Source organism: Takifugu flavidus, chromosome 15 (assembly GCF_003711565.1).
Source record: "Takifugu flavidus isolate HTHZ2018 chromosome 15, ASM371156v2, whole genome shotgun sequence".
Taxonomy (NCBI): Eukaryota; Metazoa; Chordata; class Actinopteri; order Tetraodontiformes; family Tetraodontidae; genus Takifugu; species Takifugu flavidus.
Genome location: NC_079534.1, coordinates 6,446,196 through 6,473,761, shown reverse-complemented (window position 1 = coordinate 6,473,761; position 27,566 = coordinate 6,446,196). Strand labels below are relative to the sequence as shown.

At 46.4% G+C, this 27,566-nt stretch overlaps 3 protein-coding genes and 1 long non-coding RNA gene across 12 annotated transcripts; 2 read left to right on the top strand and 2 right to left on the bottom strand.

Moving 5' to 3' along the window:
• Positions 1–33: 33 nt before the first annotated feature.
• On the bottom strand, positions 34–4,835 carry tal1 (T-cell acute lymphocytic leukemia 1). Of its 3 annotated transcripts, XM_057056011.1 has the most exons (5): positions 4,667–4,799; positions 3,988–4,087; positions 3,053–3,598; positions 2,696–2,814; positions 34–1,915 (listed from the first exon to the last, which is right to left on the bottom strand). In XM_057056011.1, exons 3-5 carry the CDS (start codon positions 3,562–3,564, stop codon positions 1,392–1,394), a joined length of 1,155 nt encoding a protein of 384 aa, XP_056911991.1. In that variant the 5' UTR covers positions 3,565–3,598; positions 3,988–4,087; positions 4,667–4,799; the 3' UTR covers positions 34–1,391. The 3 variants fall into 3 exon arrangements, with proteins under 3 accessions (XP_056911991.1, XP_056911989.1, XP_056911990.1); XM_057056009.1 differs by lacking the exon at positions 3,988–4,087 and having other exon boundaries at positions 4,667–4,835; XM_057056010.1 differs by lacking the exon at positions 3,988–4,087 and having other exon boundaries at positions 2,726–2,814; positions 4,667–4,834.
• Positions 1,915–3,034, top strand: LOC130538446 (uncharacterized). The gene is made up of 2 exons (XR_008953884.1): positions 1,915–2,486; positions 2,586–3,034. It is a non-coding gene; the product is annotated as an uncharacterized LOC130538446 (long non-coding RNA).
• A 1,107-nt stretch (positions 4,836–5,942) lies between the features above and the next one.
• On the bottom strand, positions 5,943–14,850 carry si:ch211-13f8.1 (uncharacterized). Of its 6 annotated transcripts, none has more exons than XM_057055994.1 (10): positions 14,711–14,850; positions 12,530–13,612; positions 11,160–11,226; positions 10,040–10,192; positions 8,629–9,791; positions 8,070–8,223; positions 7,564–7,783; positions 7,141–7,253; positions 6,872–7,062; positions 5,943–6,767 (listed from the first exon to the last, which is right to left on the bottom strand). In XM_057055994.1, exons 2-10 carry the CDS (start codon positions 13,593–13,595, stop codon positions 6,574–6,576), a joined length of 3,321 nt encoding a protein of 1,106 aa, XP_056911974.1. In that variant the 5' UTR covers positions 13,596–13,612; positions 14,711–14,850; the 3' UTR covers positions 5,943–6,573. The 6 variants fall into 6 exon arrangements, with proteins under 6 accessions (XP_056911974.1, XP_056911977.1, XP_056911973.1 ...); XM_057055997.1 differs by lacking the exon at positions 14,711–14,850 and adding an exon at positions 13,940–14,417 and having other exon boundaries at positions 8,629–9,788; XM_057055993.1 differs by lacking the exon at positions 14,711–14,850 and adding an exon at positions 13,940–14,415.
• rc3h1b (ring finger and CCCH-type domains 1b) lies at positions 14,811–26,911 on the top strand. 2 transcript variants are annotated; one of them, XM_057055992.1, is made up of 20 exons: positions 14,811–14,969; positions 16,052–16,478; positions 17,803–17,923; positions 18,074–18,313; positions 18,394–18,569; positions 18,663–18,863; positions 18,956–19,088; positions 19,188–19,306; positions 19,374–19,486; positions 19,564–19,809; positions 19,901–20,091; positions 20,176–20,576; positions 20,674–20,832; positions 20,935–21,090; positions 21,181–21,403; positions 22,569–22,656; positions 22,750–22,846; positions 22,969–23,184; positions 23,258–23,361; positions 23,445–26,911. In XM_057055992.1, the coding sequence occupies exons 2-20, from the start codon at positions 16,248–16,250 to the stop codon at positions 23,599–23,601; spliced, it is 3,372 nt and encodes a 1,123-aa protein (XP_056911972.1). In that variant the 5' UTR covers positions 14,811–14,969; positions 16,052–16,247; the 3' UTR covers positions 23,602–26,911. The 2 variants fall into 2 exon arrangements, with proteins under 2 accessions (XP_056911972.1, XP_056911971.1); XM_057055991.1 differs by having other exon boundaries at positions 18,050–18,313.
• The last annotated feature ends 655 nt before the right edge of the window (positions 26,912–27,566 follow it).

Sequence of the window (27,566 nt, the reverse complement as noted above, 5' to 3'; positions counted from 1 at the left end):
TGGACTAAAGTTCTACATTGATTGATAGAGAAAGACTTCAAGACAAGTTTTATTTGGGTTTTTTTTTGTATAAAATTCATCAATTTAACATTGGATATATTTATAGGTACAACTATCATACAACAATATTACCAAACGTACAATGTCCCTTTACCGCAGTTCATAAAATACCATAGTTACCAAAGGTACCAATATAGGACATGTTCTGCTGAAAAAGCAGAATAACCAACAACAGTGAGCAACAGCAACACTTCATGTCTTGGAAAACTGCTGGTGTTTCTTCTTCTTCTTGTTTTTATGTTATTAACACTGAGTGTGCGTGCATGTGTATGTATATGTGTGTGTGTGTGTGTGTGCGTGCGTCCGTGTCTGCTAAATGCGGCAATAAAAGGGTCTGTTTATGTACCTCACTAAACTACAACTGCGTTACAGTTAAAAAAAACAAAAACAAACACTCAAACATTCATATGAAAAAGACCATAAGAGTCACTCTTATTATTATATGACTCGTGTTTTGTACACTTTAAAAAAGAAAAAAAAAAGCATTTCTTGTACCTCCGCAGCTTTTCAAATATATATATATATATATACTCTTCCCCAGCAGTGTCCTTCCTCACATCCGGTATCATTTTCTCATTATCAATGTGTAACATAAGTAAAAATGGCACCGCGTTCATTTCATCTCCCCCACCGCGCTGTTACTTGTCTCGAAGAAGACTTATTTTGCTCGTAAACCCACTGACAAACACGCTACAGTATGTCTTAAACTACGCGACTTGAACTGGAAATCTCTGTTGTTATGCTGCTCGGTGAAAGTATACTGCTATTTACAATACCTGTGCATCTGTGTAGACTGGTCCAGTTGGTTCATTTACAGCCTCCAGTAAAGGCTGTTATTGTGTTATTGTTTTAACACTTCTGGGCATAAATATGGAAGCTTTATTCAATGCTATTTTGTAACTATTTTAGGAGTGTTGGATCTATTCTGCCGGCTGAGTAATGAAGTAATGGTTAAACCATCCATGATCTTTGTCTCTTGTGTGATCTTTTGTTTTTAATTTGACCTCACCCACGTTCTGTTCGTGATTTCCTTTTGTGTGTCTCGTTTTTTTGAATTTCTTTGGGCTTCAGGATCTGCAGGCAAGTCGGAGACATCAGACATGCAGAATTTACAAGTCTTTTGTTGGATTCAACTCAACCGATCAACAATCTAGTGAAGCCCCGGGTGTGGTGCGGAGACAGGAACGTACGCGTGATCCATTTCAGGATACCGCTGACTCAAACTCTACAGAGCTTGAAACGCTTCCCGACACTGACTGCTTCTCTTAGTCCTCCACGGATTTCTCTTTCAGTCTCAAGGTTTTTGCACCTGTGATCATTTGGCATCAGCATTATCGGCGACTGGAACCATCTAAAGGCCGTCCGTTGCGTCTCAGATCCCTGGTAGTCAGATGAAGCGGGGGCCCGCGTGAAGCTGTTAGAGTCCTCGGAGCTGGAGGCGAGTCCTGGTCCTCCATAAAGCTCTCAGGGCTGCCATCTGCGTCACCGTCAGGCAGGCTCCCACAGCTGGAGCCAGGCGACATGGTCTCCATGATATCGTCCCTGGCCAAACCCACCACTCTGTCCTGATGTGGACCGCCCTGAGGGCCCACCTCATGCGCCCCAACCATCAGCCCGGTCTCCCCATCAGTGGTGCTGCTAACGTTCCTCCCTCCATCTTGGTCCTCCAGGAGGTTGGACAGGAAGCTGATGTATTTCATAGCGAGCCGCAGAATTTCGTTCTTGCTCAACTTCTTGTCTGGAGGGTGAGTCGGGATGAGCTTACGGAGCTCCGCGAAGGCCCCGTTCACGTTCTGCTGCCGCCAACGTTCCCGACTGTTGGTGAAGATGCGACGTACAATCTTTGGCTGGCCGGCTACAGAAACACAAACAGGTGATGTGGAGTGAGTGAGGAGAGAAGGTAGCGGCACACATAAGATGCAGAGCTGAAGTAGTTTTAATAATGTAAAGCATAAAATGCACAAGAAAAAAATGAAAGTAGTAGCAGGAAAAAAGAGGTGTTTAACCCTAGACTCCTTTAGTAGGCACTGAAGGGATGGAAAAAAATCTCTGCAACATGCTGCATTCCAATTCTTATGCAAATGTGAGTCAAGAAACACAATTTTGGCAAACCCCTTGACAGGACAAGGGTACTTTGCATTTTACATACTTTTAAAAATTATTTAGGTATGATAAAATGCCCCAATGCAGGTAGTCACATCCTCCACCCTAACAATGGTGTCTTCCAAGCTATTGTCGCCCTTGGAACACACCCAGTCTATCTTAATCCTTCAGCCCACTCTGCAGTAAAAACCTTGGCATGAAGGCAGCAGCAGCCCCATCCTCCACCCATGTATATGGCAGTGAGTGGGCAGCAGCGGAAGGGATGCTGCAAATGAAATCGAGCCTGAATCCACCAGGAATGAGCTTCATTGGATGGCAAGAAGGTATATGACGATCAGATCGCAGCATTTATTTATGCCGTTAATTAGGCTGGGTTAAACACTTAAGATTTTTTTGGTCATAGCATGTTCTGCAACTCTTAGGTTAGCTACAGAGAAGGTCCGTGTCAGTGGATGAATGACAATGGAGATGAGGAGTGGATGCTCAGAGGACTATATTGGCAGAAGGACAACACAGCAGAAGTGCATCTTACCATACTTATAAAGATCTAAAATGCGCCTACCCTCGTCGAGTTCAACCTCATAAGGCGCCGGGCGGCGTTTTACCCTGTTGCTGGGGTACATGCTGTACTGCTCCGACTCCCCTCCGAGACTTTTGACAGAGAAAACAGAAAATGCGCACGGAGTGGATGAAACTATAACCCATAATTCTCCCATTATGGACACACACACACACACACACAGACAAAATATAATGCTGTAATTTTTTTTATGATAATCTGGCCTATAGAGCAGATTAACGGTCATCATATTTTCAACTGTACACTAAGCATTATATAGATCATATAAAAAGTGCTTTAATCACGTAAGAACCCCCCTACCCCCCTTACCTGTTGATAGCGGCGAGAGGCTGCGCCAAGTTGTAGAGCATCGCCCGGGCCGGGACAGGGAACGCGTTTGGACTCAGCTGGACCATTCGAGCGTCGTCTCGTTGTTGCGGTGGGAGCGGCAGCTGTGGGGGTCTGCGAAGTTCCGTAATCGGCACCAAATGGCTCTCAGTCCTCTGCTCCACTGCTTTTATAGCGTCTCTCCTGGAGAGCTCGATCACCGGCACTTCCCTTTTCAGGTCAAGGGCGTTGTGAGAGGCAGTTTCCTTGGTAACGCCGTTGATGATGATGCTGATGCTGGTCCCATTGCTCGAGTTCTGCAGAGGAACGTCATCCGTCTCTTCATCCCCCTTGAAGCGCCCTCCCCCCTCCTTGTCTCCCTCCTCCCTCTTTGACTCCTCGTCCTCCTTGCATCCGTTCTGTCTGGAGATGATGGCAGCGTCCTCTCGCTTTCCAGGACCGGACTCTGCGTCAGGGCTTCCAGGACAAAGCTCCGGCTGCCGTTTTTCCATCATTTTTATACTGTCACTCTCTGGAGTCCAACGCGTCCTAAATAATAATTCCCACGATTAATTAGCCTAATCCATCATAGCAACGTGTCGATGCATCTTCATAAATGCAGTAGCTCATAATATTGCACTACGCGTATTAATTAATCAGTATTAAAATAATTAGAGCGAGCGGACCCGCGTAGCCTGTTTTCTCGCGCACAAGCAAACATAAATAAATAAATAAAAAGATTATATGTAAAGAAATGCAAACACGAATTTGGTATTTTTAAAAATAGGGTAAAAAAATCAATATTGCGTTTTGAATTCTTGCCAATTTTCAAATGCAGAAGGTTAAGTGCGTATTTAGAGCGTTCGTTATTCGTTTATTTGAAATCTCCTTGAACACTTAATACGATTTATATATGGGGACATATTTTCAGCACTGGCCGTCAGGTGTATCTTGTTTCTGCATGCGTCTTTATCATCCCTTATCTGCACCCGCTCGGCCTTCAGCGCAGTTCGGACCGTTAACATCGTTGAGAAACGCCTGTAAAACAATATCGGCGCATTGCAAATTCCAATTTCCAGTATAAGAATGATCCATAGTGAAATTCCGCGACGCATATAGGCAGCCTATAACGACACCAACACAGCCATTTGTCGTCGAAAGATCTTCCTTTTTATGCTTTTTGGGTCCCGGAAACCTTCATCGTTGTCGGTTATTTTAGCGCTAGTATCGCGGATTTTTAGATTTCAATTTATTTTGTCTTTAGTTGAATCACATATACCACGGAAATGTTTTATCCCCAAAGGTCTGACACATTACGCGTTTTTTTGGGGCACCGACGGAATTTTTATAAAATACAATGCCAGAAAAATATTATTACGATCAACAGACCGACAATATATATCTAAAAAACACACTTTAATTCCTGGGAATTCTAAAATAGGCCCCGCATCCGTTGTCACAGCTCGCTCAGCCTTCACCGATCGCGCAATATCAGAAACAGGCTAAATGCATCGCGCGTTGCTCCGTTAAATTTTAGACGCCGGATTCGAATTAGCGCGTTTAGAAACGGTGAAAAGGTCGTTTTGATAGAAGAGATGCATTTTTTTCTGCGCTTACCGTCCCAGCCGTGTTGTTGATGTTACTCTGTAAGTGGAGCCATTTTGTGAGTGGGTCATCCATGTCTGAGGATTTTTTTTCTTTTTTTTTCTGTCAGTTGTGGAGCAGTGTGTGTGTGTGTGTGTGTGTGTGTGTGTGTGTGTGTGTGTGGTGTGTGTGTGTGTGTGTGTGTGTGTGTTATTCCACGCTGCATCCAGCGCGCTCCCTCAGTATGGGGAGCGGAACACAGGCCGCAATGTGGCCGAGTGAGATAAGAGCACGGCAGCGGCCTCTTCATTCCCGATAAGCCCCTAAACCCATTATTTATGAAATGATTCATTATTATTTGGCTGTCGTGGGCTATATAGGCTTGTGGAGGGCAAAGCATTTAAAAAAAGCAAACAGTGGAGACTCAACGGCCTGTAACGACGCAAGGTACTACTGTAGCCTGAGCTATATTTGAGGTCTTTTTTTTGATGGACGAAACAAAAGCTCGGGTTAAGCTTTTGACCTATTTATATTAAGAAAAGGGTTTTTATTTCCGAGCCATAATAGCGCACGACGCTATCCTTTTCTGTAAAGGGCTGTGTTATTTGTTTTTATCTTGCAGGGATCCATTTCTGCGCCTTCGGGCGTGAATGCGCACCGAAACCGCGCCTTCATTAACTGACGCGTAAGCGCTTATTGATTGAGGGACGGCGGATGGAAACAAACGGATGATGCGCCGCTTGTCTCCCGCGGGTAGAGGTGGTGGGTGGGTGGTGGTGGTGGGGGTGGGGGGGTATCGGGCGGCCCTTCCCTTGGGGTCCCTGCGTGGAGTCATGCTCGTTGAAGATAAGCGGGGTATCGGCTGCTGGTCGCATCAGATAAAATGAACGAGCCTCTATCAGAACACGACTGCCAAAATGGTGGCAAGTACCTAAGATATGATTTACACATTATTTTTTTTACTGAAATATTCCGGATTAACTCCAATCATGACCGCAATTTACTGATAGATAGATAGATAGATAGATAGATAGATAGATAGATAGATAGATAGATAGATAGATAGATAGATAGATAGATAGATAGAGGTGTGTGTGCTCAACATAGTCACGACCTGTTGAAGTCATGATCCTCATCCTACATCCTGTCTTGAGCTCAGCATATCCTGCTTAATCCCTTTAAAGTCTTTTTTTTTTTTAATTGGTGGGAACGAACGCGTCGTTTTAAGAAATGTACGGAGATATTGTACAATGTGTTTTTAAAAGTATCATTTCAAACGCTGTAACTAATTAATAAATACACATTAGCGTTGTGGCAAAATAGATTTTTTTAATTTAGAATTCTATTTATAAAGAACCTGTATACCTGGATTACAGCATTACAATGTGTAAAATGGCGCAAGGAGCAACAACTACCTGAGTGAAAAGAAAAACATGAAATATACTAAAGCTGAACACTTAATGACAAATATTCTTTCATTATGATTACTGTATCACATGGGATTTTATCAGGTACCAGGAAAACGTGGCCACATCCATTTAAATCAATCACCTGGCAGAAAACTATATAAGAAACCAGATCTACTCAGAACAATATAAAAATACGCTCAATCACAAAATATCTATGTAATCACACATGGCTTGATTAAAGAATTAAGCTTTTTTCTATTATTGCATCTTTCACAAAATAAATAGTTAAATCAGCCTCTTTATAAATTAAATAGAGCCAAAGGTTGCCGTAAAAAAGCATGCATGATACCATGATGAATGCATGTAATTGCATTCGTTGCAGGGTCCTATTGCATTTACACTATTAAAAAAATTATTCAGTAATCCTGTATGAGAAAATTCCCTGAATCTGAAATCTCTTCTACAATCCATCGGTGTATGCAATGGTGAATTCAAATCCGACAACTGCAGTGTGCCGCGCTGCCTTCCCTTTCAGCGCTGCGAGCGTCGGGCTGGCATGACGCGGAGAGAAGCGGTGCTCTCCCGGGTCATGAGCCGTGTCACTTGGTCCAGACTGAGGCCGGCCACTGGCTCCCCATTCACCTGCAGAATTTCATCGCCGATGCCAAGCAGGCCCGTGTATGGGCCCTCGCCACTGCTGTCAGCCACCTTCTCTACGTACACACCTGAAACAGAAAAAAAGATAGAATACATAGAATTTCTACATTGTGTCTATGCGTAGGATAAGGAAATTGTAATAATAGTCAGGAGAAGGCTTTCTAAAAGTCACCTGTGTCCGGTCGACCTTTGCCTCTAGAGATGACGAAACCAAAGGGACCATTTGGGGGCCTAATCAGCTCCAATAGGAGGCTTCCATCCGCAAAAACCTGGGTGACTCGACCCACTGGACGCACCAATCTGGAGGCGAGTACATCTTCTGCACTCAAGGCCTGTTGAAGTTCCAGCTGGGGACTATCAGGGCTGCAAAAGCAGAAATTCACTCACCAGAAAGAGATGATTGGAAATATCTTTTCAACTTTACCTGTCTTTGATCTATACCTGGGAGCCAAGCCATAAGGTATTTGCACCTCCCCCAGTATGGTGGTGCGCTCTGTTCTTCTCTCTAGGCTCTGCACAGAGGAGGCCTTGCGCAGTTGGGCCAGTGGCAGCACCTAGTGGTAAATTAAAGACACGGCGAAAATCCCATTTTCCAATAATGACTAAACTGAGCAGGAACATCTTCTAAAAGTAATTGAATAATAATAATTAAAAAAAAGGAATAAAAACACAAAAAATGTGATGTGCAGACAGAAAATGGAGGGAGAAATAGACCCAGCATTATAGCAGGGCATACATGATGGAATATTAATGGAAAAAAAGCAGTAGCTATAATCACATCTTCGGGTAAAATGTGCATCTGGAGGTGAAATGAGAGAGGAGGAGAAGTATTTCATGTGATTTGCTTCGAAGCGCTTTGTTCACCGTGTGCAGGGTCTGCAGCGAGGGGGTCCTCTGTATTCTGCTCGCGGGCTGCGGCCTTCGGGTCGGGCTTGGGGAGGCAGAGCTGGCCCGGGTTGCAGCGGGTATGCTGAGCTGCTCCATGCTGCTGGAGCGGCCCCCTTTCACCAGTCTACCGACGCTGTTAAGACCAATGGAGGAAAAGAAGCGCCGCAGGAAGAGCTTTGGTCGTCCATCAAGCTTTCTGTAAATAGAATATCAGAAGGTTATTTTTCATGGACAGGAATAAAACAAAATTAAAAAATAAACCAAAACACCTTGTCAATGAAGCTGAGATGCAGATTTGTTGGTGTGGTTATTATTCACTGTGTTAGTGGTTTATTGAGTAATGCTTTCTATGACCAGAAGAGGGCAGTATTGTCTTGGCGTTCACATTAACGTCCACCCTCAAGTACCACTCTAGCACTCTCAGAAACGTTAGTGTGGGATAAACCTATTGAGCTGAATTGAGAATGTTCGTTTTGGCTTGCCTGGATCCATCAGAGTTCTCCTCCCACAAAGCTTCGGCTTTCAGATGTTCTGCCCTCAGCAGCTCGGCTCTGAGGTCCTCAGCCCGAGACAGAGCCAAGCCACGCAGTGCAGGACGGCAGTCAGGACCAGCGCCGAGTTCTCCGGTCAGTCCTGCTGACCAACAAAGAGACACAACACCAGATCGATCACTGTTGAGTTCATTGCTTGCTGTCTATTTGAAATCTTCGTAAGCATTTTAAGTAGACAACAAAATGCAGATGAATCTATAGAATGCTTTGCCTCATTCTGCATGTGGGGGTCTCCAATGCAGTTGGAGTTTCAGTTCTTCCCTAGGATGTGTCTTCACGCTTGGCGGGATTAGTTCCTACACTAATATTCGGGACTATTCCACAATTCTTTAATGCAGGAAGCAGAGTGCGATTGGTGGATTGCAAAAATAGGGGACAAACCATGAGCCAGGCGGCATAGTTGAGTCATTTTATGGACACGCGGTGGTCAAAAATATCCTTCTTACCGAAGAGTAAATGGATTTATGCATTATCCATGGTAACCTCTCACCTGTTCCATCTGGAGTTGCATCCCAGAGTTCAGCGGTTGGCACATCTGCAGTGAGACGGGCTGGGGAGTACCTCAAGGTGGAGGGTCTGATACAGGGGACTGGGTTGCTGGTTGCAGTGGCCCCTGGGGTTAATCCAACTGGAGACTCTCTTCTGGCCTCTGGAGAGTCAATAAGGATGGAATGCTGGGATACCCCTTCTCCCTGACTTGACGTGACCTGGAACTGAACTGTGGACTGGCTGGCAGCAGAGCGGTTCCTTGAACTTGACTTCAAGGCTGACTTTATAGGCAGCGGCGGGGCGGTCGAGTCCCTCGCTCCTCCAGATGCCTCCAGCAGCGGAGGCTCCAGAGTTATGGGGCTTCCTGGAGCAAAGGAAACGGCTCTGCTCAAGTTGGCCCTGTTCCTGGGATTTGAGTTACGCCGCTGAGCCCATGACGGGCCATAAGGCCCGTGTCCGGACTCTAAGCGATTTTCCCCTTTCCTGCTTCTTCTCCGAAGTTTCCCAAAACCTGACGACTTCCATCCTGTGCCGCCCTCTTTATTTTCCCCGAGCACATACGCTCCGGCAAAGGTGACGGTGAGAGGGGCTTTGGGACGGGTGCTCGTCTCTGGTTTGTTTGGCGGCACCCAGTGAGGTACTGCCTTTCCCCGCGGGTCCTCTGCGTTTCCGATGTTCTGCTGCTCCGTGTTCTGTAGATCTGATGGCGACGGAAGCGGCTGAAGCTCGCGGACTACAGAGCCACACGCCTCACATTTCTTTACCAGGACTATTATCTCTTTCACCACGGTTGTGACCTCGCTGACGCCAACATCCTCTGGCTTCTGGGGGGGTGGCATTGAAACACTTCTGTGGCTTCTACCCCTCTCTGAACCGCTGGTACTAGAATCCACGTTGCTCTCTTTGCTCTTGGACTTGGCGTTCTCCGGCCTGCCGCGTTGTCTCACGCGGTCCAAATACCGGGACTCGGCTTCTTTTTCCGATTCATCTTCAAACCGTACGCGTGTGGGCGAGCAACCGTAGCGTCTGCCTTGTTCTACGGGCGATGTGTCTGTCTGGTTGGGGACAAGGAGAGGGCCTGCTGCATTTGGAGCCGGTGGATCTTCGGTTTGAATCGCTTTCTGGACCGGTGCTGCGTGAAGAGACTCCACCTGTTGTTTTCTGCTGCAAGGATTAAAACAGGAGCACATCTTAATGACATTTGGAAGGATGTTTGAGAGAGGAGGCAATATCCTGCTTGCTCAAAATGCAACACCTAGCCAATCCCCATCAATCAACAACAAAATATTTTGTCAGCTATGTGAGAGCTTACCCACTCATTCCCCTTAAGTCTGAGGCAAAATCTGATCTGTTGAAGCTCTAATATATAACTCGTTAAGATGCCAAAGGCGCCACAGTCAACAGTAGCTTACACGGTGGGCCTCTGATCTGAGTGGGCTCGTCTGCCGGGCCGTTCGCCCTTGATGTGATTCGAGCGAGCCTTGAGACGCGCCCGCTCCAGGAGAAGCTTGGCTTGCTCGTGCCTCGGGCTCAGCGGGAGATCGTCGCTAATTACCAGGAGTGACCTGATGCAGAATAGAAAAAAACCCCACAAAACAACAAAAACATGGAGATCAGTGGCGAACACAGCGTGGATCATGGGCAAGGTAATGAAACAAGGCCACATCTATCCAGGGAAATGCACCAATCAATGTTCAGAGCTCTGAACTGTCCTGTGACGCCTCCAGCAGGACCACACTGTACAAAGAGTGACCGAACATGTTAAATCAAACCGCATCTTCCTGAGCCACCTTATGTAATATCAGCTAGGCAGACTGGGGTGTGGCACAGGCCGTGAGCAGCAGGGAGAGGCATCATCCATTCATCTATCGTCACGCCCCAGCAGCTAAGCTGCTCTGTATAGTGCTTCATCGACGGTACTTGTCTTTATCCTCTGGCCCAGTGATAAAGATAGCATGATACACCAGCCATGTGGATTATCCTTGTAATGGACAGAGTGTGATTCATTCTCTCCTGGGTGTCGAAACACACACTTTGTTTCGATAGATTGGTGTTGGATCCAGACACACACACAGAAAGAGATCGAAACCTCATCAGCAGCGGTTTCACACCACAATTAAAAATGATTATTCAAATAAAAACGATAACCATAAAGTACTTTTAGTCAGCATTTAAATGTGTCTGGTCAATACCTTACAAAGGTTCAGATTTTGGAAGAGACTAGAGTTCACGTTTGTTGGATTGGAAACAGCCTTGTTGTTCTGGTAATTCAGTTTAGCCTGTTAATTATGGAGGAGAACTCACAAAGCACCAGAACATCGGAAGATTGTAAATTGCCCAACGGTATATAGGACATACAGTACATTTTAAATCCAAAATTAAGTCTATTATTTGATATATAGTACATTTTAGAGCAGCATATCTTTCTGGTAAAGTGTCTAGTTACTCCTGAAGACTTCAGTTCTCTCATACCTTCTGCAACTCAAAGACTTTCCTCAATGCTACATCATAAAGAGGCAATTTGTCTCTGACCTCAAGTAGGGTTCAAGGTCCTGAGCAAGAATGGTCGAGTCTGCGCTGCTCGAGAGCTCCTGGACACCTGCAATTTGGCAGAAAATTTGCAAATTTCAGTCAATCTGATATTCAGATAGCGGCACAGTAAAATACGAAGAGGTCTTCTCCTAAATCTTCCTTCAGCAGGCACGCACATCTCGTCCTTTCTAGGATTTTGTTGTTCTCTTTTCACCATCTGGACATTTTGGCTGCACATTTCCAGGTTCTGACCACACAGAGACATTATTTTCCCACATTGCACAATACAAGATCATCTTTACGTGACTTGAATGAGATACGCCGGCTCACTGATGCTCCAGTTCAGACTGCATTGATATTTACATAACACATCTGCCATGTGTGCATAAATATGACTAATCACAATGCCAGTTAGCACCTTCCTGTTTGATGTTGCTATAAGAAAAACACTACAGACATCAAACCACTTTGCCACCACGCAAAACAACCATTAAAATGAGGTCATTCATTACAATTAATTACAGGCGATTTCATAAGCCTCCATATGTTGGACGCAGTGATCGAGCTCACGTGATCCCCCAAAATCAGTCCCAAAAACAAAGGTTACGCAACACCTGCTGGGCGACAGCTGCAGATTCCCAGATCACCTGAACATTGCAGGTTCACCTGTGCTGACATATGCACGCGGCCACGTACAAGCTCGTGATTACATAGATAATCTGATGCCGTACATACGTGCAAAAACGCGCTTTAGCGCGCGATACAAACGCAGGGACACTTCCCCCCACCGCTCCCGACTTCTAATAATAGCAGCGTTTGTGTGCACATCTGCACATCTGACATCTGTTCTGCGCTGGGCGTCCGCCAGGTTGCGTACAGGCGATCTATAAGGCAGCACGCAAAGATGTTATGGCGTCATTTTGAGCGGTTGCAAATGCCAGAAGTCGTGAAATGTTTACATGATAAGAGCGTGTCTGAGAGCCCTTTCTGAGCAGATGACCTGATTTCACCCCCGCCCCCGTTTCTCTGCACCAGGACTCTCTCCTAATGGCACAAAGCTGCCGTGTGGACGGACCTGTGTGTCAGGTGGATCAGAGAGGTTCATACTGGTTTCCTGAGTGATGCAGCTCGATGTCACCTATGTTGCGCAAAGGATTTCTGTGACATCATCAATTATTCAAAGTGCTAAAAATAAACCTCAAACGCGAGGAGAGAGGGGGGGCTCAGATTTTTTAGGAACGCCGCCCCCCCTCCCCGGGTAGCTGTCATTGTATGAACGATGACTGAGTGTGAGTGTGTGACAGGGTGGATGCAGGAAGTGATGTAAAGCTGTGACGGGTCAAAACCGAAACGCGCTTTTTGCCGTTTACCTCTGCCCTCCTGCGCCACGTCCTCGGAGTTGGAGCGCTCTCTCCCCCCCTGCTCTCTCCCCTCCCTGCATTTCTGTTGCCTCTCTCTTAACTTCGCGTACGCCCTCTGTTTGACCTTCAGCCGCTCATCAGCAGACGGCGCGGCGCTCTGGGAAGCCTCGCCCTCCCCGCTGTCTGGACTGCACGGCCCCCTGTTGTCCTCCTCCTGCTCGCAGCCCTCCGCAGCTTCCGGTTCTTTGACTTCAGAGGGGGCGTCAGTCCCATCCGCCGTGGGCGCCGCAGCACCGCGGCTGGATGGCTCAGGTGGGACGTCGCTCTGAGTGTAGTCCCTCAGAGGAAGGTTGGAGGTGAAGCTGCCTGGGCCGACCCCATTGAGGAGCAGCGTTTCTGGCCGCGCCACTTTCCAGAAGCCCTTCGGCGGTGCCCAGTGTCTGGCTGATGCGGAGGAAGACGTTGAGGATGCGGCGGGGGTGGTGACAGGTGGGGTGGAGAGAACAGGAAGAGGAGGTGGGACCTTACTCCTGAAGGCGCTGGGGGACGGAGGATTTCCTTGACAGGTGTCATCTGGCAGCCCGTCAGTGGGGCCTTCCTTTGGTCTCGCGTCCGCCTCCTCTCCCAGCCGCAACACTCGCTCGCCTTTCACGCCAGCCGGAGGGCTGTGGATCTCCAACTTGACCTCCACCTCCACCTCCTCCTCCTCATCGCTGGTGCTCGAGGTCTTCGCGGCGCCCGATCTCCAGGACGACGCCCCCGCGGATGCCCGACACTTCCCTCCGGCCCACTGTCTGACCTTCTGACCTTCGGGTGCGCTCTGACCGCCCAGTAACGCCTCAGGCTCCGGCCTGTCCCTGTCCCTGTCCCTCCCTCTCGTCCTTCTCTGCGCGGTGGACCTCACTTTGGTCTGCAGCGTGTGCGCCGCAGACGTTTGAGGAAGCCGAGCAACGAACGAGGTCCCGGAGAGGACGGGCTGGACGGGACCAGTGATGAGGCCCCAGTTGATGGGAAGACCAGCAGGTGAAGGGGGGCTCGGTTGCGTTAGCTTATCAGACGCCTTCTCTTCCTCCATGGGCTACTTGTGCGGACCTAAACAAATAAACAAATAAAGAAATATGGGCATGTCTATGCTACATCTAGACTTTTCTAAGTGATCTGCCCGCTGAGGAGATATGTGATGTGGATTCAGTCACGTTGCCTTATCCACTGATTACTTTGCAGCCCAGGATAATCCTTCAAAATGAGAATAAGCAACTGCTGTCTACTGAGCCCCTGCGCGAATAAACAATATCAGGGACACCGATAAATATTATATTCAATGAAACTAAACGTTCGCACATTTGGAATTCGAAGTGGCTAAAATGAAATTTTAATTACAACACGAGGAAAGTGGTGAATACAGAGTGTGTAAGATACCTGGAGATGTGGTGAAGAGGCTCTTTAGAAAGAAACCATCGTGGGGAAAGTTGCGACGTCAGGTGCGAGTGCGCAACCGAGAGCTACCGTTCGTTTGCAAACTCGGCTCCAAACGTGCGTGTGATCGCAGCGTGCATCACCCGCACACTCACGTGGGAAGACAGCAGAACCCCCCCCCCTCCTCCTCCCGCCTTGCGGATTTAGATAAAGAAAACAAAAGCGGACAAACCAAAGACCATTCCTCCCGACGTGGCTCCCTCCGTGCGCCGCGCGTCCGTTCGCCGCCTTCGCAACTGCCTCCGCGGGCAGCGTCCAGCGAGCCAGCGGCCCCCCTCAATCATGAATGGTCCGGTAATCCCTTCAGAAACCAGTGGGATTAAGCAAAAATGGAATACAAAAAAAAAAAAAAGCCTGCCTCAGTTTCGCCCTCGCCCGGAGAACCCGATGCAGGAGACGCTCCCTGTTGCGTAAGGAGAGCGCGCAGGCACGATTCCGCGCACAGTTCTAAGCGCTTCAAAGAGAAGGGAACACAAAACAAGAACTAAAACCATCAACCCGGGCTGTGACTCATTTAGAAAACCTGAATTTATTGACATTGTTTCTCTTTAGATGCTGTAAAAGTCGCATTATCCGCAGTAAAAAAAACATTCCTGTTTGTCAATAAACAAATCGATGCTGCCTTGGAATCATTTTCCCACGTCCATATGTCTATATATGTGTGTATGTATGTGGCGCACAGTTGACTGTTCCGTTTTCCAGATGTTAACTCACCGTCTTCCAGATGTGAGGCTGGAAAATGCCGCTCAGGCTAAACTGGTGTGTTCGCCAGGAGGGGGCGCCATTGCCACACGTTCGGGGACACACATACACCATCTTTTCCCAGCTAGCTCGAACCGGCTAGTAAGGCTGTTGTCGAGTTGATACCCTCCCTAAACCTCGGCAGCAGCTAGGCTGCACAGTCGACATGGCAGGGAAATATCGCAACTATTTCCTCAAGAAAGATGAACATCTTCCAAGTCTTTTGGAATGAGTGAGTAGGCTCAACGGTTACTTGTTTTTGTTCGAAATGGCGGCGTAATCCAAAAATTGCTATTTTAAGTCAAATTACACAGCTGTGACTGTTTGTGGCTAACGCGGAAGGTGGCTAGCATGCTAATAAGCTAACTGCTAATCGAAGGAGGAGTACGGCTTGTCCGCCTTGAGCCTTATCTTCTCGACGTAAGCTCCGGCTCTAAAATCGAATTGGCCGAAACACATCGGAATAAGAATCCGTATTTTATTATATTATGGCTACTGATACTTAAGAAAAAAATGAAGAGTTCAATAGCAGCTGTTTTCTGGGGTGGTTTCGGATGCTAGCGTTACATAATCTCCGTGAAGTCAAATGGCTTCGCTTTACACTATCACGGTGTTTCCTTGACCGATATAGGATATGGTAACTAAAGTAATGTGCCCTGTTACAAAATCGTAGGCGGAATTAAATATATAAAAACCCATTCCTCACCAACCGGCCATTGTATCTTTTAATCGGGTTTTGTTTTCTTTGAACAGACGACGTATACTAACCTAGCAAACTAGCCACCCTTAGCTTAGCACACTGAAAGTAACATTACGCACTCTTAGCAAGTCCAATTATGGTGGCTATATTTCCCCAGTAGGGACGTTCCTTTATACCACTGGACGTATGGAGCCCCTGAAATGTAATTGCTGTAAACACAGTACTCTTTTTGGCTGAATGTTACACGAGTGTATTAGCAAGCGTTAGCTTTATGTCAAGTTGGATAGCGCAGATGGACTTGGCTGGTAGCCTCCTCAGGACCCTTTGTCCGTAGTCGGAGTGTTAACCGGCATTTTAAAGTGGGCCACACATCAGTTGTTTTCAATCTCCCCTCTCGGCACTTTTCTCTCTGAACTCTCAATCCGTGCACTTATACCTCTGGTATATTCCCGTGGATGTGTGCTGGATAAATTTGTGGAGGATTTGTGGGGTAAAACCCCCGGAGCGTTGAATATTGTCGCCATTGATGGACATTTTTCCGTGTTAAGGTCGCATTTTTGGTGGAAATCTCATCAATCCTGATGTAATTCCCTTCTCCCTCTCTTGTTTTTCAGCATTCATCACGTAATGTGATTCCCAAATCCACAATGTGTGAGAACATATAAGAACGATTGAGTTCGGAAGAAAGAAATCTTGATTCCAGTGGAATCTTCCATATATAAATATATATTATTTGTTTTGTCTGTGTCAAAGCGTCCCTTCTCACACACACACACACACACACACACGTGTCCCATCACCATATAAACCATGCCAGTGCAAGCGCCACAATGGACGGAGTTCCTGCTGTGCCCGATCTGCACGCAGACGTTCGAGGAGACCGTCCGGCGGCCCATCAGCCTGGGCTGCGGACACACCGTCTGCAAAATGTGCCTGAACAAGCTGCACCGGAAGGCCTGTCCGTTTGACCAGACGGCCATCAGCACGGACATCGAGCAGCTCCCTGTCAACACGGCCCTGCTCCAGCTCGTGGGTGGCCAGGTAAGGCCCGATCCATCCCCCCCCAAAGGTCGCCTGACCTCTGAGATGCTTATCAGTCGGATTCCGTCATCACCGTTGAGCTGCTTTCGTCTGGAGTTTTACCAAGCGGGAAATCCTGAATCGGGCTGGAACAGAAATTTGCGATCAGACTTCTCATCATTGAATCAGCGCCGCGATCGCTGTATAATTCGATCTATTTAATCGAATTATTTAAACGTCTTTGCTCTCAAAGCACTTAGTTGTACCATCATATCACAACTGCGCCTTTATATTCCTCAAGTCTTATGATTCGTTGGTCTCAGGTGTGAACGTTTCAGCTCTTTTGTTGAGTTAATGAGTGTGTTGGCATCATAACGTGCAGGTCATTGTGATGATTCATTTTCTTTTCCGACCAGCCTGACTAAAATAGATTCTTTATGGTAAAAGCAGAGCACAACGTCCTCCTGAGAGCAGTTAATTGGTTTGTGTAAACACGTCTGCATTTTTTATGGTTCCTCGTACTTCCTGCACTCGTCACGTTCCACTCTGTCGCACCATTTGCGTACGTGTGTGTGTGTGTGTTTACCTTTTGTCGGTTCTCCAGCTCTTCCTCATCTGTCTGATATTACACTGGCCTGCTCCACTTTTCCGCCGCTTTAAGCTTTGTTCTAGAATGTGCTCGTGGAAATCCTGGCTTAAATTGACAGTAGCTGCTCAGCTCCGGGTGATCATTGATGATGGGAACGTTCCTGCCTGCGGCCCAATGGAGGTTTTTTGGAAGTTCAGTTGTCGTTTGGACAGTACACACTTGTGTCATGGGGGTTTTCTGTCTTACGAAGGGGCCAGTTTATTGTCCAGTCTGACTCTTTATGGCATTAATGTGACTTTAGACATGATAGTGATCCCACCAGGGCTCGGAAATCTCTCCGCATTCAGGGCTAAGCTCTTTTTTACAGTGCAAAATATTCCCAATTAAAATATCTTAAAGTTTGAAGTGAAAAATCAGCTGAGGAGCGATTATTTCCGGTCAGTTCGGAAGGTGGAAATTACAGCTCGCAGTCATGGAAACAGCTCAAAGGTGACGAAGTGTGTCTGTAACAGGAAAACCTCGGCAGTTAATTAACAGCTGCAACTGAAAAAATCTGTCAGATCCAACCAGTGTTTTTCTTCTTGGACTTTAGATAAACATCGAATTAGAAAATGTTTTTTTAAAGATCAGAATCATGAGGTCGGAGGTGGGGGTTTATCGTATCATCCTTCCTGGGACGTTCTGACTGCACCATATTGGACGGACGAGCGCAGCGAGAAGCTTTGGTACAAATGTCCTCAGTGTGTTCATCTGCAGGTCCCGAAGGCTCAGCCCGTTGCCTTGATTACCAGTCCAGAAGACTCCCAGCATTATGAGGAGGCCAGACAGTGTGTGGAGGAGCTGGCGCTCTACCTCAAACCCCTCAGCAACACCAGAGGTACCAACACACTTCACACACTTTGGACACTCTTCCAGGTGGAAGGTTTTAAAGCAAACCACCAAAATCCACAGCGAATCACGTAACGGACGTTTAGCAAACGAGCCTTTTCTCCCCTGATTTCAGCCCTTCTGTCTAACCTCCCGCCAGGTGTGGGCCTGAGCAGCACCGCCCAGAGCTTGCTGAGTCGACCCATGCAGAGGAAACTGGTAACTCTCGTCCACTGTCAGCTGGTGGAGGAGGAAGGCCGCGTCCGAGCCATGAGAGCCGCCCGCTCCCTGGGCGAGCGCACCGTCACCGAGCTCATCCTGCAGCACCAGAACCCTCAGCAGCTCTCGTCCAACCTTTGGGCTGCCGTCCGCGCGCGGGGATGCCAGTTCCTTGGCCCCGGTAGGCAGCTTTAGTCAAGAAAGGCGTCGCGGTTCGTTTCTGAGCCGAGTTGGCCTGAACAAGGGTGCTTCCTTTCACAGCCATGCAGGAGGAAGCTCTGAAGTTGGTCCTCCTCGCTCTAGAGGACGGCTCAGCACTGTCCAGGAAGGTCTTGGTTCTGTTTGTTGTCCAGAGACTTGAGCCCCGCTTCCCACAAGCCTCTAAGACGAGCATAGGCCACGTGGTGCAGCTCCTCTACAGGGCTTCATGCTTTAAGGTAAAATACTCAGCAAAGTTCAGCTGCAACATTCATGTCTCTGTTGGCCGATCAAGAGTGTTTGATGAGCGCTCGCCGTCCTCTGCGCATCAGGTGACCAAACGGGACGAAGACTCGTCTCTGATGCAGCTGAAAGAAGAGTTCCGCACCTACGAAGCGCTGCGGCGCGAGCACGACTCCCAGATCGTGCAGATTGCCATGGAGGGCGGGCTCCGCATCGCCCCTGACCAGTGGTCTTCCCTGCTGTATGGAGACCAGTCTCACAAGTCCCACATGCAGTCTATCATAGATAAGGTGCGCCGAGTGGGCCTTTCTGCTTCAGTTCAACACTTTCCAGCTTCCAGGACACTTTGTCTAAACAGGAAGTTTCACTTTTCTTTTTGCAGCTGCAGACTCCGGCATCTTTTGCCCAGAGTGTTCAGGAACTCACCATTGCTCTCCAGAGGACTGGAGACCCAGCGAACCTCAACAGGCTGAGGCCCCACCTGGATCTGCTTGCAAACATTGATCCCAGTCCTGGTAAGAAAGGAAGGGGCAGCGTCAGAACCCCTTTGGTGGTTCCGCGTGACGAGGGAGCGCCATTGATATCCGTGTCTCTCATGACTGCCCCCATTCCAGATGCTCCCCCTCCCACTTGGGAACAGCTGGAGAAAGGGTTGGTAGCAGTGAAGACGGTGGTGCACGGCCTGGTGGACTTCATTCAGAACCACAGCAAGAAAGGAGCCGACCCGCAGCAGGTGAGCGAGAACATCTCGGGAGAAGGTGACCTTTGACCTCGCACGTTCACACGGTGTCTCTCTGCAGCCTCCTCAGCACAGCAAGTACAAAACGTACATGTGTCGCGACATGAAGCAGAAGGGGGGGTGTCCTCGCGGCGCCAGCTGCACCTTCGCTCATTCTCAGGAAGAACTGGAGAAGTGAGCGACGATGTCCCGTTTAAACCATTTGATTCCACCTCCCCTGCGCCGAAAAACACTCCCTTCGCTTCTTTCAGGTATCGTAAGATGAACAAGCGTCTTGCAGCACGCCTCCCTGGTTCAGGCGGGCTCATGTCCGACGACGGCCTTCCACTCGATGTAGCAGTGACCCGAAAGCCTTCGCCGCTAACCAACGGCAGCGGCGCACCCTCCCTGCCGCTGCTTATTGCCCGCGGCACGGACGCAGTCCCTTATGAGCTGTTGCGCAAACCCATGAAGATGGATGGAGGGAGTCCCACTGGTCCGGGATCGCCACCCGACACGTGAGTGCAGCGGGAGTCGGAGAACCACGGGTCACGTAATGAGCGCGGGCTGAATCTGCCTAATATTGTCTTCCAAATTAACATCTTGTAGTCTGGACCCTCTTCCCAAATCTGGCATGGCCCACCCACGGATGCCAGCGGACCATCTTTCTGGGGTAAAACACATGCCCGTGGTACCCAGAGGGTCGCCCATTTACCCCCAGTCCCAGATCCCAGACATGTGCTACGATACTCGTCTACCACCTTCAGGTCCTCAGTATGAGCACCCGCAATTTTCAGCAGGTATGAATGTTTATTTTTAGAATTTATGTTGGGAAATAGTTCAGGAAAAGCAAAAATCTAATATTAACATTGTGGATTTCTCAGGATATCCGTACCAACAGCCACCTCAGTATGTTCCTCGAGATTACATGCGTAATCCTCCTCCACCGAGTGAGTCAGGACCCCCTTACCAGGATCCTTATTCTGGCTACGGCGCTCCTGACCGCCCCTATCAGGCCCCTCACTCCAACCCGCCCTTCTCCTACCCTCACCACCACGACCGAGGTCGCCACGGAGCCTACTCCGGCCCTCCGCCTCCGCCCCAGCCTTACCCATCTCAGAGAGACGGTCTGGTCAGAATGAGTCCTGCAGCATTGGATGTCCCGTCATCATCAGGACAGGCCAACTCGTTCTACCACCCAGAACCCAGCGCTCGGGACAGATACCCCCCAGATGGCTATTATAATCCTGGCTCTCAGCCTCCACCCATGAGGGCTTATGTCAGGGTGAGTCATGTCTTTATATGGATATCTCACTTGGAATTCCCTAACATGAATGAGAAATCCATTTCATCAGTTAATCAACACTATTTGGGTTTCTTAGGGACCGCCATATAGTGGCTCCCAGCCAAGCCTGGACTACCTGCACAGACGCCGACAGGAGCTGTTGTCTCAGCTGGAGGAAAGGAAAGTCATCTCCCCCCCACCGTTTGCTGCCTCCCCCACTCTGTCACATCCCTTCCCCAGTGACTACGCCCCAGAGGTTCGTACCGTGCATCGTTCAGACATAGAACTGAGCTTCCACATTTGATTATGACAGATCACAGTGATTATTTGATTTGTTGGTGACTGTTTCTGTCTGCAGTACGGCGACGAGAGCTCTAAAAACATTATGAAATGTAGAGAGCCTGACTATGCTGGACAGTACTCGCCGTGGTCGTGTGAAACAATTGGCTCCTATATCGGTTCAAAGGATGCCAAACCCAAAGACGTTATGGTTTCCGGCGCAATGGAAATGATGGTATTGAACTGATGGATGTTTCAACACAGAAGTGCCAGCGGAGAAAACAGCTTTTTCTAAATTTGTCTTTTGTTTTGCTTGCTTCATCAGAATGTGGAGGCTAAAGAGCTAAGGGAAACAACACTAGAAGCTCCGCGAAGGGGAGCTGAGGTCAAAGACGATGACCCTATTATTCCGTTTGGCCCCCAGCCTACTGTTTCACGCTTTGGTGCCATCTCTCGCACCTCAAAAACCGGCTACCAAACAACTGGCCCTGTGCAGGCCATGGCCTCATCTTCCCAGAGCCAAAATTCAAAGCATATTCCCATGACAGGTAAAGGCTCACACACACACACACACACACACACACACACACACCCCTTTAAAAGTGCTTTTGTGACTGATAAGAGGCAATTGCGGTTGAATTAGCTTGAATTAATTTGGCTAAACATATTATTTTTAGTTAACATGTTGCCCTGCACATGTTGCCATCCTTAGCTGATTATAGCTCAAGGGCTTGCACACACCCATCAGCCCACCCAACCTTGTCAGTAAAGTAGGTGTCCTTTACTGGATGCCTGCTTTAGTTGTCATTAGCTAAACTTTTGGAACCTATCATGGAGACAGTAAATAGGGTTAATGGCTTTAAGCAATTAGGTAAATACTGTCTCATTTCTCTAACTGAAATGCGGGAGGTGAACTGGAGCCTGGGTTGGTGTGCAGAATAACAGGTGTGTTTGTTGTATCAGTATCGGCAAAACAGTTTCCTAAATTTACAATTGTGCCTCTCTGTTACAAATGATGAATCTGTTATTTTTGTATGCTTCGTACTCATTTTTTAAATAATCCTTTTGGGTTTTTTTCCCCACAATACCGTATTTTCTGGACTATATGTTGCTCCGGAGTTTAAGTCGCACTAGCCAAAAAAAGCATAATAAAGAAGAAAAGTAGATATATAAGTCGCACTGGACTATAAGTCGCATTTTGGGGGAAAATTTATTTGATAAAATCCGAGACCAAGAACATACATTTCATCTTGAAAGGCAATTAGGATGGATTAGCAATAGGGTTACGGCATGCTAGCGTAACAAATTCAGCTACATGACCCACAACGAACTGAGTACGTGTCTGCTTTGTTAACGTAACATATTAACAGTTATTCAGATAACTATAGCATAAAGAACATCCGAGCAAGTTTACCAAACAATCAAGTCTAACTCCATAGACGACGCACCGCTTCTTCTTCTGCGTCGCTAAAGAAACTCGTTCCTCAGGTGCACACGCCTAGAGCGCCCTCTTGTGGATGTCAGTGTGAAAATAACGAACATGTGAAATTCTGTAATAATGTATTTATTTAAGTCGCTCCAGTGTACAAGTCGCACCCCCTGACAAACTATGACAAAAAGGGCGACTTATAGTCTGGAAAATACGGTAGTCATTTAATTTAGTTCTCGTACCTCCGCACATGTAATTAAAAGTTATTCTACTGCAGTTCACAGAGTACACATGTGGAAGCCATGTTGGATGGGGTGGGGCTTCATACTCCACACACCAGGTTGCCTCCTCTCAGGGACATTTCAATGAACGGTGAGACATGGAGTTAAACTTCCTGGTATTCTGTAAGCTTTCAACTGTCGATGTTTGAATACATCATTTCTTTTCACTGTTTTACCGTCTCAGCCTACCAATGGCAGCGTCAGACAGAGAGCAGTTAAAAATTGAACTGCAGCAGGTCAACCAGCAGATCAATCAACAGACGCAAATGCGAAGTATGGAGGTAGGTTGACAGCGTGCAAAAAATCGAATCATTTTTAACTGCGCTTATACTTTGATTTTTCGATTAATGCCAGAAATTTCCAGTTTAAACTGAGTCTTTTTGCGTCTTCTCTGATGTGACAGGCTGCCAGTAACTCTTTGATGATGCAGAGGGAGGCCAGTGCATTGGCAGGACAGCCTGTGCAGCCCTGCCAGAACCAGGCAGTAGCTGCCCAGCAGCAGCAGCCCAAGTGGCCAGCAGGGGGAGTAAGTTCCACCGTTGTCTCCAGTGAACAGCTAAGTCTGGAGCTCCACCAAGTGGAGAGAGAGATCGGCAAGAGGACCCGGGAGATGGCTTTGGTGAGCTGATCGTGTCCGCAAGCAATTTTGAGACTGGATCCAATTTTTTATTGAAAATAATGTATTAAACCAGGAAAACCAAGCGGCCCATGATGTTCAGCAGTACAAACTGAAATCGACAGAGAACGGACAACCAGAGCACAAGACTCAGTTGGAGGAAATCTCCCTGGCTCTCGGGTGGGTTTATTGACTTCTGTATTGCGTTGTTTGTCATGTTCAATTGTCACTGAATTATTATTTTGTTCTGTTCTAAACTGCAGCGAGGTGTCAAACGGCTCCAGCAGCATGCAGGAAAGTGCAGTAGGCGGGTCCATGCTGTCACTCACCAATAAGACGTCTGCACTGAGCCTAAGCTCTGATCCCGGCGCCAGCGGTTCAGAGATGCAGAAGAATGGCGTCGTCCATTCCTGCTCTTAGGCAGTACACACACACACGCAAACACACATGCACACAGACATGTACACATACATACATATTTAAAGTCATGCACACATTCAAGATGCTCAATTGAAAAGCATGCACAGGCACACACAGCCATTTAGAAGATGAGCAGTATCTGCCGTGATATGAATTTTCTTTCTTTTTGTTCTGTGAATGAGCTTTTTAAAATGACTTTCCTTGCCTGGAAACCAGGGAATATAACATTTCTCATGTGTGTTAATTTTGTTTTGTACTTGGATTATAGATTAACAAGGCTCACAATATAAAGGAAAGAGAATAGTAGTGATGATGACAGTGGAATTAACATTTTATCCAGGAATGGACGGACCTCTTCCACGCTTAAATATGAATATAGAATTCTTCCCATCCCACATAATTTCATAGGTCTTAATAATATAAATAAGCAGATGAATGAGCACTGTCCAGTCTCGTGCACTCTCAAAATCCTCACATAATTTATCAGTGTATGAAGGTATAACGTATAATATTGGAAATGACTCGCGTGTAGCTTGGTACTCATCCCCAGAATCGTAAAAATAAAATAAGTAAATAAAAAGGTTGCCCAGATCCAGATCTCTGAGAAGAGAAAACGTCACAGTACTACACCAGTATTCAGAGAAAACAGAGATGCTAAAATCGTATTGTACAAGCCACATGTGCACCAATACATGTTATCTGCTGCCATGCAATGTATGATTTTATTAGAGCATTTTATAAACTCATGTCTGTTTTCATACCTGGGGGGGAAAGAAAATCAGTATATAATGTAGATTAAAGCATTCTGTTTTAAAGATTGCAACAACAAGTCTTTTGATAACAAGCTTTCCACGTATTTTCTATAAGGGATTCTGTATGTGCCTCTCCTGATCCTGGCATGATCAGGTGTGCTGTGGTGGCGGCGCTCCTCGCCTGCGCTCTGCGGGGCTGCAGTCAGCCTTAGCCGATTGTGTCGCGAACGGGAACGAGAGGGCCCTCCCCGGTTTCCTCGGCACTCAGATTTTCTCTCCTCAGAGCTTCTCATCTGGCCACACAAACGGCCTCCCCATTGGGATTATCTCGTCATTTGTTCTCCTAACTTCTATGAAGTTGATTTCCCTCGTATTTTAATTTTGTTTCATTTCGTGCTTTACGTTGTCGCGATCTGGGGCGGCCTACCGAGCTCGGGCTTTTTTTTTACGGTTAAAAGAAAAACCGCTGCGGCGTTTCCAGCAGCACGGTCCATCGGAATTCATGTTTACAGCTGAGGATTTTAGCATTGGATACAGAGAGGTGAAACGTTCCCACCCACAGTCTCCCCACGGATCAATGTTGGCTTGTATGAACCCTGGTCCACTCTGAACTTGTCATCAGTGTTCACGTGTCCCCATCACTACTATTTTCGCCGCCACTGCTTTCTCCATCCTGTTAATTGTTTACCGCTGAAGCTCAACACGAAGTTTGTTGCCTTTTGGTAAAGCAAGTGATGGGCCAGGAAGGAGTGAGTCCTTGTCTTCAAAGCACGGAGGAGATGCTCTTGACCCAGCCTTTTATTTTTAGTTTTCTGCTGAGTCTTCATATTTGTCAGACGAGGGTCGAGAAACAGGCGCGACAAATTCCTGGTATTTGTTGAGCCAAATAAGCAAAGACGCAAATGTTTTTGCATCTTTACTTTTTTCGGGGTGTTAAGTGGACATCTCTTCCAAATTGGGCGCATCTATATTATCATTTTTACATTTTCTAACCACACTTCAAGCCTGTGGCTGTTCCTTGCTACATTTATTGTTTAGGTACACAGTTCACTTATACATATGAGTATGTATACATACATTGATATACTAAAGCACTATTAATGTGCCACCTCTTATTTTACCCGCTCAGCATTTATATTAAATGATCTCTACTTACAATCAGCTTTTTTTGTTTGTTTCATTTGATATCTGTCCACTGGTTGCCAACACAGACTTTATCCTTTCCCAGACGAAGGACTTCTGTGCGCATTGATGTGTGTTCACTTAAATCTTTTGTGTTCAAACAAAGATGTTCTTTATAAAATATGCTTCTGAAGAAGAGGAAACTTCTGTATCTTTTGAAAATCTATGGAGATGTTTTGTGTGTGCTAGATTGTATTGTAGGAAATGTACCCCCCCACCCCACCCCCCCTTTTTTTTTTTTTTCTCAAAGTGTGCTGTATTGGGTGATAGTGATGCGCTATTAGAAAAGCCCGGGGGATCTTCTGAAACGAGGATATTCAGGACCGCCGTGGAAGGTAGCCTTAAATCCTCTTCCAATGGTCCTTTATCTCATCTGTTTTAGGAACATGAGGTGATCTGAAAAGTCAAATTGAATTGGCATGACCTTGCATCATACACTAGTGACCCCAACTTCCAATGTCATACTAACACTGCCTTCCTGCAGTTTTAATGAATCATTGATCTAATTGGATTTAAAAAAACAAAACAAATTTTCTCCCTTTTTTCTGCAGTAGTTGAGTGAACTTGAAAGTCTTAATGACCATCTGAGCTTAGGTGTCGTTAATAACAGAGATTATTTGACTGACGTCGAGACATTTTTCTTTTTGACCCAAATTGGTAATTTTGATTGTGCAGTTACTAATTGACGATTTGTGTCGCATTCTCACGAGCTCTCGGAATTCCACACCTCTGGTTGTGTCCCTCGTATGAATGATCCCAAAAAGCCCTGATCGGAAATGAAAAATGATATACGGGGTGCTTTATTGTGTAGTATATAGCAACGATGTTCATTTCAATCTCCTGTGTGATTTTTTTTTTTTTTTTTTTTTTTTTTGCTTGAGTGGAAATGCTGCCTCTACCCCTCAATTTTCAAGTTGACACCTCCACTCCCACCTCTGACCACTGAACTCTGTTACTGCTGTTTGAGGCTCACATTTTATTCCCTGACTTTCCGGGGAAATTCGACAAATGGCTATTTTATATGATTACTCCCTTGTAAAAAGTCTCTTAAATTAAGGTACAGGTTTGATTTCAGCAAGAAAAAAAGTTTTTATATGTATATTATACTCCATTAAGGAATGTCTAGAATTATCTTCCTCCAATGTGGATGTAGCCATTATTACGCCATTTTATGACTTTGTAAGAGAATTCACTGTGTGAAAATTGGTTTGCATTTTTGTATAATACAATCTGCTTTTTTTTTCGTTTGATACGAGAGGAAGGTCAAACTGGAAGTTTGAAGAGAAAAAATAACCTGTGAAATTGAGGAAAAAGTGTAACTTATGTACAACAGTGAATTTAAACTGAGGGGAAAGATTAAAATGATATTGCTAACACATTGTGTGTCTGTTTCTGTTTGGATTCTTGTTGTCATGAGTTTAGTTTTTCAGTTTCCATTCGTCAAATGTCTTTACACACTCACAAAGTGAGAACTGTTAATAAATTAGCACACGGATGCTGATTCACAGGTCGTGAGGGTTTGTTCTATATCCAGACATGGACTACATGACAAGTGTTTGACAAAGTCTGATTTGTCATCATGAGGTGTAAAAGTTGCACTATCCTGGTATTTCATATAAAAAAAGAACAGTGCGTTATGTAAATGTTCTGAGATGACTACTGTGGCTATTCTAAGCACTTCTTCAATCCCACACTTGAATTTTATAACTTATTGATTAGCCTAGAAACTATTTTAGAATAAATTCTTGTCTTATTTAAGACAAAGTTTAGTCATCTATTTCTAGAGCAAATAGGCCTTCTGCTACTTAATATTTAATGATTCCAGCCCACCTTTTGTGTCATTAGAAAATTAACTCCTTGGATGCAGCTCTGAGAGGTAGATTCATGCTGTGTGCCAGCATGATAATGGTGGGGTCAGACAACAGTGCCTCTGAAGAAACACAAAACTCCATCAGCTTAGTTGGCTGTTTATGAAATCTTTCTGCACATACAGTAGTTTTCCTTGTTATCTAAGGTAATACCTTCAGTGCT